The sequence below is a fragment of the Cupressus sempervirens genome, chromosome 1, assembly GCF_028749045.1.
Source record: "Cupressus sempervirens isolate cs-2001-9-10 chromosome 1, ASM2874904v1, whole genome shotgun sequence".
NCBI classification, from domain to species: Eukaryota; Viridiplantae; Streptophyta; class Pinopsida; order Cupressales; family Cupressaceae; genus Cupressus; species Cupressus sempervirens.
In genome coordinates, this window is record NC_143118.1 from 227,599,831 (window position 1) to 227,608,937 (window position 9,107).

The following is a 9,107-nucleotide window of genomic DNA, read 5'->3' on the forward strand; positions in this document are numbered from 1 at the left end:
TTACATCTTCAGTATCTCAAGTAGGTGGCTTTTAAGTAAGGCTTTTTATATTCTTCTACTTCTATCTTTTGGCATTAAATTCTAGTTGAATGATTCAATGATTTTAAACTCATAGAAAATAAGCATTTCCTGTCAAATTTGGCTATAGGGCTTTGAAACAATTTTTTTTTTTTAAGATGGATTTTATTAGAAAATTGAACATATCTGTAATAGGCATGTAATGAATGGATCAATGCTTCTTTATATGTCCCCATGTGCGAAGGTGTTAATTTTGGTAGGATTCATTATTTTTAAAAATAAATTAAATTTGAACTTTTGTATTACTGTAAAAACATATTTTTTTGAGTCATATTGAGAGCTTTGTTTTCCCTTTGAAAAAATTGTACCTTTATCATAGAAGGGCATGAAGGTTTTGTTAATAAAGAAAAATAAAGCTAACCCCTGTATACTTTAGTGTTCTTTGGTGTTATTTTAGTGCCACTCAATAGATCTACTACAATGCAATATGCATTGTCTTGTCCTTTTGTATGGTTTTCATCCTAATATTCTATTGGCATGTTGAGTGTTTAAAAACCCCAAATTGTATCTATGTAGTTGTAAGTACTAGTAATGGCTTACCATGATAACTTGGTATTAAAACAAAAGCCATGTGTACATAATATCATTTCTTTTTAATCTTTCTTTAAGCCATGTCCTCTGAAGCAATTGTTGGGACTTGCAGGAGTGTCTTATTGCTACCAAGTTGGCAGCATTATTGTGTTTATTTTTTACTCCTTTATTTTTCATTAATCACCAAAATAAGACTTTCTATATGTTAGTTTGAATAAGTTGTCATTTCTCATTGACAAGAGTATGACCACCGCTAGAGCTTGAGTACGTGTTAGTTTCTTATTCAGTGATGTAAATTTTCCTAGGAAGCTCTATTGTAAAGAGCACATGTCCTTGCATGTTGGATTCCTTCCACTCTTATTATTGTAAACTATGTGGTCATGAGTGAAGGATTCCATGTTGTAGTAGATTGAGATGAGATGTATTAGCTATGAAATGTTTTTCGAGCATGAATTGGTTCATCCTAGAAAAAGGAAGGTTGTTGCTATTCTAAAATGATGGAAAATTTGATTGGAACCGATAGTCTATATTTTCTTTTTTATTAATCATGTCACTCTTTGAACAATATATATATTTTTTTTCATATTTGATCTATTTAGACTCCAACATACTATAAAAAATATGGTCCTCTTGAGTTCATACAAGTATCTATGGTTTGAACTGTAACATGTGGCATATGTAACTTTATCATGGAAACTAATTTTTACTATATTTAATTAGACATTCTAATATTGTCAGTCAATTGGAACTGTGGGGATTAAATGCTTAATTTGAATTGTAGAGATTGAATATTTTCCTTTCATCAATAGGCTATAGAGATGACATTTAGTATAGCATATTTATAATTATTTACATTTTCTAGCTAATGTCATTTGATGAGGCTGATTGTTATGGAAGGGGAATAACCACGAAATGGCTCTTAAGGGTTGTTTCTCACTGAAACAAAATTGTGTGTTTGTTTTTATTGTAACTACTGGTATAATGGGAGTATAAAATGATAGTTCATGGTATTTATAGAAAAGATGAATGGTTATTATTATTATTATTAAATTTAATTTTTTTAATGGTTTATTATTATTATAGTTCCTACTTTTAGTAGATTAAATTTATTAATTATTACAATGTAGAAAATCTAAGGTTTTAAAATTTGTTAAATCTAATTTTAAAATTTAACTTTTTCCCCTCTTTTCTCTTTTCTCATTGATAAATTCTAGTTTTACTAGTGTTTAACTTAAATTTTAACTAAATATTAAAAAAAAATCTATAGATATAAGTTGAATTAATCATAAATATTAATCATGCTAGCCTTTTTTTGGAAACTTTGATTTGTCAAGACCTCATCAAAGTTGTTCAAAAGCTCAATCATATGCAACTTCTACTATGGTAGGTCTCATTGCCACAAAAAAAACCTCCAAACCAAGAAAAAAATTAGATAACAAGTTGAACTGCTAAACATTAATGAGTCATGATCAGACAATGTGCTGCAACTTATTGGGCAAAAAATGACACCAATTTAAACAAAGCTAGCAATGGCAAGCTGCATAATGGACTTGATTTGAAGAGTCAAATTTATCAATCTAGAAACCAAGATCCACACTAAAATTCCAATTAAACTCATGGCCTACTATGTAGGTATTATCTCTGTTGTTAGCTCAAATTAATTCTATACTATCCATCCTAAATAAAAAACCTTGTATGAAAATAGCCTCGGATAATCTACCTCAGAGGCCTTTCTAATGGGGAGAAATTGCCATAATTTTTTTGATTCCCCAATAGTTTAAAGCATTCAACATTTTCATTAGAAATTGTTTCTTATTTGGTATGGAACAAAGACAAATGCCAGGAAAATAGTTGAAAAGTAAATTGTTCACTAAATATCATAATTTGAAAGGTTGGGAATTATCTAGATGGCATGCCACTAGTGCTAACTTATCTAATTTTAGATTTCTTCTTTCCACATATTCAATCTGCAATGTGTTCAGACAAGCAGACAATGCATTCATTCATTTGTCTGACTTTAGAAAAATTTGAAATAAAAGATTCTAATAATATTTTAAAGATATATTAGGTTAATATATTAATATACAATTTTTAATTTCATTTTCTAGATAGTTATTTTTAGTTTGAAGTTTATCGATATCTAGTTTTCACAATTCATGCCAATTTGTTCAAACTTATTGTGAGCCAAGTAATGTGCTACTGAAATGTGAAGTTTGTTGTTTATTAAGTTTTATTTTTCCAAATAACTTTTTTCAAATTTTCTATATGTTTGATATATATCATTACAAATGCAATGCTTAGTGTTATTCTTTTTCAATCTCATGTTCAAACATATATGTTTTTATTTTCTATTCACATTCATCCTTGTAATTAGTCTATTTTAATATTTTATACCTAAAATGATCTAATCTAGTTTTCAATTAAGTTATTAATAATTTTACTTTCACCTTGATTTACACTCTTTTATGCACATTTTCTTGTAGTTTTCATATGAAATTATTTTTATCATTCCATTCAATCCTTAATTTTTACTTTCTTATTTTTAAAAGGATATCTTTGCAATAATATTAGAATGTTCACCAATAAATTTTTATTTTTTTAAAATTATATAACATTATTAAAATAGATAACTGAACACGAGGAAACATTGAGGGTGATAACTCTAGAAATATGTGACAGTAGATTATATATTAATACAACATAATAAAATAAATATAGTTAGAGTTTAATAAATGAAGGTTTTGAAGAAATGTACAATATATGAAAATTGAAAATTCATTCCTATAATTGTTCTAACTTCTTGTATTGTTAGGTATATTTGGTTCTTCACACCTGAAAATAATAGTGTCTTCAAATCATTGTATAACAAAATGATATTGATTTGATTTATATTGGATATACATTCGCTACAATGGGATGCTTATTACATTGAATAAAAATGGCTTTATAAGTCATTATTCTTGTGAATAACCATCTACAAAATGCAACTTCCCACAAACTAATATGAACTTGATTTAGTGCTTATTTATCAAACTATTGCCCTAAATCTAAACCTAGAGTTAACCCAAATTAATGTAAAACTCCAACAACATCTATGCTAAGTAATTTTTTTGTCAAGTCATTACACCCACTCAATAGGTAGGAACTTATGCTCTAACAAAGCTCTTGTTCTTTGCTAGAAATCAATTCAATATATTTATTTTTAAATATTTGATAGATGTCATTCATTACATTAATTTTCCACTTTTGTATGTTGTTGGAGTTATAGTGGAAGGAGATCATAACTGTGAACTATATATTTTATATTCATTTGAGTATTTAAGATAATTAAATAATTTTCTTATTGATATATTTTTTCTTTGGCACACCATCGTATAATTTCACACACACACACACAAGACTAGGAGGAAAAATTAATGATATATATAGTGTCCCACTTCATCAATTGTTCAGACATTTTGACTAGATTATTTTTTGTTCACACATTTTGACTAGATTAAGAAACTTATAGATGAAATATAATTGTATGCATTAATTTCATGTCATTAGGCCTCATCTTGGATAAGATATACTAGTGTAAATTTGGTCTAGATTGTTCACAATAGTAATGTTGAAATGTATAACTTCAAAATATAAATTCAAATTTGAATAACATCCACCCACTAGTCATTGTGGACTTGCCCATTTCATTTTTTTGTTGATTTGCATGTTAAATTTTATTTAAATACATTCACTCAAACATCCAAAATTATCAAATACTATTGAGCCAACTAGGATTTACCAAAGAACACTTTAATTGAGAGGAACACAATAGCATTTTATCATAACATATACCATCACATCTTTAACAATTATTCTAAGATCATATAATTGATTTGATTATGGGTTTAATTGATGAGAGTAGGAATCTCACATTTTAACACATTACTTTAAAAACACCATGAACCTTTTTTAAGGTTTAGATATCATAAGATCAAAGCAACTAAATTCTAAGCATTAATTTTTTTCTATTTGTTTGTTATGAAATATATGTTTATACTTTGACACTAATTTGATTTCTTTATCATGTTCATATAAGCCAAAGCAATTTTTAGAGCCATTTATTGATCATAGATAGAGATCTAAATAAGAACAATACAAGTCTCATACTATAATATTTAATAATAATACTATTAAATGTTAAATACCATCAAGATAAAAATGATATTGAATTCAAACCTTCTACAATTTTAAAAAAACTTTACAACATATATTTAAACTTTTATTATTTTAAATTTATTTAAAAATCATTAAAATATTTCCTTTATCTCCATTTATTTAGGTTTTAACTAATTTAAGCTTTTAATTTTTTAAAAATGGATGATTTATATCTCCAAATATTATATTTTAAACAAATATTTAATGTGGTATTTATTAAATTATTTTAAAAATGTATATTCTATTTATAATAAGATTTAAAATTTTGACATGTACATGGTTTGTCAAATTTAACTTAGAAAAATAAAAGTTAACATTAACACGCTCACACCATCCCACTCCACCTATTATGTGATTGTAGAATGCCTATCAGCATTAAAAACTTTACAACATATATTTACATTTTTATTATTTTAAATATATTTAAAAATCATTAAATAAAAGTTCTATAACAGGGCCCTTCGTTGGTCTTCTCTATGGCTTTTCTCACGGTTGAATGTAGGGACATCCACCACATTTCTATGCGTTGCCTACCAATCCAAAATATGGCCTTTATGATAAAATCATACAACATGAGTCCAAAAAACCTTGTAATTCCCCAACATTTTCATGTATGTATTTTTTCTTTTTGACTTCTGAAAGAGTGTTGATAGAAGGTGATGTAACTCATCTATCCCTAGTATAACAATGAAATCTTTTTGGTCAACCAAATAGGGGGAATCACGAATAGCTTAAACATCACACTTTAAGCTTCATTCTAACACTAAAAGTGTTAAATACTCAAAATTGGATTATCCTCCATTGAGCACAGGAGTTAGTGCGATGATGAGAGGATAAGCTTATAAAGTTGTGTCACGTAAAATTATGTTGCAGACACTATGTGCTTAATTAAAAGTGTGAATAATTGTGTTGTCTACATGACAACTTTGTTAATTATGCAAACTCTAGTGTTGTAGACACCATGTGCTAAAATAGAGTTGCTAACTCTTGTGTCGTCAACATGACAACTCATATAAGTACACATACTCCTAGATGTCTAACCTAATAAATAATAAAATAATGTATTTATGCTAAGTAAATTTAAATTAAGTTTAAATAATAATCATTTAATAGCTCGGACAGGGCAGATCGTCATACATGAGCCCTTCTCTTCATCATTCGAAAGCGATAGAGTGAAATGCAGGGACATGGATTTTTTTGCGTGTAGGCTCTACAGTGCAATATTTGCAGACGAAGCGATGAATTTTTGTACTCTGGTTTGCTATTTTTCTGATTTATGTTTGAATTTCTTTGAATGGTGTTTTCTTCTTTTAATATGCGTTTAAGCCTATGAAGATATAGGGTTTCTTTATCCTGTGGTTGGATTTCAGTCTTTGTGTGCAAAATTGGTAGTTTAATTCTATGAAAATTCTGGATCCGTTCATTTTTAGTTATATATTGTGAGTGAGAGCTTTATGCTGTATCTTTTCGTAGGGGGTGGCTCCATGGCAATATGTTGTCCGAACGGGAGGCTCCATGACGATGTCTCTCGGCAGCAGGGGCTTCGTGTATTGCTAGCACCTTTATATTTCGATCTTCAGACCACCATCTTCTCATTCCCATTTCACGATCAAATTTAATCGACGACAAACCCAAATTTAAATTCTAAAGAATTTTGTATTGAAACTTTGTATTGGTTAGCCTTCATACTGTCAATATTCTTCCGAAATGTTGTGGCCATTCGTTATCTTGAAGAATACAACGTATCGTCTAAATCTGCAGATCTAAATTCCATTTCTCTAATCAACAACGAAATTCAATACAATTTGTTTATAACATAGGATTAACAAAGAATTAAAAAATAATTCTCAAGAATACCCTGCTTTTGGATGAAAAATCGTAAAACACCAAAGAACAAAGTAGTCGAACTGAGAGTAAAATATCTCCTACTTATCAATTATCGTACATCTTTATAAGAACATAGAGCATCCATAAAAATGAATTTAAAACATAGACAAGGATAAGTCGAGCCACAATTATTAGTAGCATTATAATTGTGTTACTTCGTTAAGACAAATCAATGTCATCTACTAGATCAATAGAATAACCTAGATCCATTGAAACTCGATATGGGATATATTGGGCGATGGGGGATCCAATACATTAATTATATGAGTAGAGGCGTCAATCGGTTTGGTAGAGAGATGCCTCTTTGGGGCCTTGTCAAGTAGAGAGCTTGGAATGAGCTGTAAGGGATGCTTTGGTGGGCATCAAGGGAGCCGTTTGTAGTAGGAATTGTTCTATCATGTATGAGTAGGTTTCAAGCTTGCATCCTAGTTTGGAGGGAGATCTTTTATACCTTTAGAGATCCACTCTACAATACTGAGTTAAAAGGATAATATTAGGTAAAATTGGAATCACAATACTATGAAGTTAAAAAGGACAATAGTAAGTAAAATTGAAATCACAATTTGAATATTTTGTGAGCACTTAATCATCAATTTTGGAACAGAAACAAGCCTTCCTAGAAATACCTTATATGAACAGTACAGGGGAAATAGACTCTCAATAGCATAAGAAGTTGAAAAGTATTTATTATCATAGATGCATATAAATGAAATAGCAACCTTATCCTAGAAGGAAGAAAGTCTCTTTTTGGCTACCCTTAAATATCACACCCTAAAAGAAGAATTGGATGCATATAAATGAAATAGCAAGCTTATCCGTGAAGGAAGAAAGTATCTTTTTGGCTACCCTTAAATATCACACTAAAAGAAGAATTAAGCTTGGGAAAAAAAATCAAATTCAACTATTTAACACTTTTGATCTAGAAATGTAGTGTGTAATGTTTAAACAGTTCCCCTATCTTTCATTATTCGAAAAGCTCAGTTGGGTGTGGACTGCAGCAGTGGAATTTGAAACACTTGAAAAAATTGGTGATTTGCAATCTCGACATGTGTAGACCTGCAATTATTGGAGAAATAGGCCAAGTAGACCTCACCTTTCATAACCCAGTTCACGGGTTGACCTTCTAAATCTCTGTGGAGCCTCCATGTTATTGGGTGTCCGTACTCATCTCCTCCAAACAACACTCCTCCTTGTGCTGTGAAAGCTCTGCAGGCTTTAGAATACCCATCGCCAGACCAAGTCTTGGACTTGAAGACTAAAAACTTTTGAGGCTTATAATTAGACACCGCCTTTCCCGTAGAACTATCATAGAGAGTCCATTCTCGATCTACATGTGGCCTGTTGACGGAGGATTGCTCAAACACCCAACTGTTGATGCTTGTTTCGGATGTGATGGCTTTGGAACGCTTCAAACCAGGGTGCTTTGGCGCTTCAAAAGTGGCCTCCACGGTTTCCCCTCTCCCAATATCTGTGATGGGATTCTGTGATGATTTTCCCAATGAAACAGAGTGGACATGGGATTCAACTAGAGGTCCTATAGTTATGCCAATCTTTGCTGGAAAGTGCCGCTCATCTTCAAGGCTTGTTGGAATTGAATTTTGTTCCGGTGTCAGATGCAGTCGAATTACATTGCACTCAACATTATCATTTTCCACCCTAACTTCAATAAAGTCTCTGAAGACGTTAACCACATAGCGGAATTGAATGACACATTGCAGCTGCTGGTAATTCAAGGCATTGGAGAGTTGCTTATCCGCAAGCCGTCCCTCGCCCGTTCTGCGCATTGACAGTATTGGACTAGAGCTGTTGATGTTCCAGAATCTCGAAAGACTTGAACTGCATTAGGATATTCTCAAATCATTATTCCGCCTTTATTATCAATCTCGCCGTGTAATAAGCACTTGCAAGTGAACTCGACAGAAAAATGGCTTAGCACATAACCAGTTGCTCCAGGTCCTATGAGTGAAAAAATATTCTCTACTCTATGACAACTCAATTTTTGTGCTTCGCTTTAGTTGATTTCAGATCGAAAACGCACCATAAAAGAATAGCAACTGAGTGAAAAGAGAGAGCTGAATGCTTGCTTGTACTTAGCAGATTCAATTGTCCTCAGCTGGGTGTCCGTTTGCTGGAGCTTCACGAGATCTGGATCGAAGAATTTTAGATACACACATGCCCACAGGTTCAAGAATACCTGAAACGTGTTACTCTGGCGTGATTCTACTTCAACAATCCCAAGATCAAAAAGCTTATGAACAGCCGAGGAGAGAGAGAGGGAGATTTTATCGCAAGCTATAAATTCGGATGAAAGGAAGAGTGAATTTGCTGGGCCAAAATGAACGTTTAGCGGAAGGAATTCACGCTTCTTTGATTTCTTCAGGTCGAGGTGGTATACGCAGTTGTAAATGTCTGGA

At 31.2% G+C, this 9,107-nt stretch overlaps 1 protein-coding gene across 1 annotated transcript; it reads right to left on the reverse strand.

Moving 5' to 3' along the window:
• Positions 1-7,670: 7,670 nt before the first annotated feature.
• On the reverse strand, positions 7,671-8,477 carry LOC149576991 (uncharacterized). The gene has a single exon (XM_089795595.1). It carries the CDS (start codon positions 8,475-8,477, stop codon positions 7,671-7,673), a length of 807 nt encoding a protein of 268 aa, XP_089651721.1.
• Positions 8,478-9,107: the final 630 nt, after the last annotated feature.

What these genes read in the sequence shown, in the direction of transcription:
- LOC149576991 (XM_089795595.1), bottom strand. Translation starts at nt 8,477, where the DNA reads ATGCGCAGAACGGGCGAGGGACGGCTTGCGGATAAGCAACTCTCCAAT.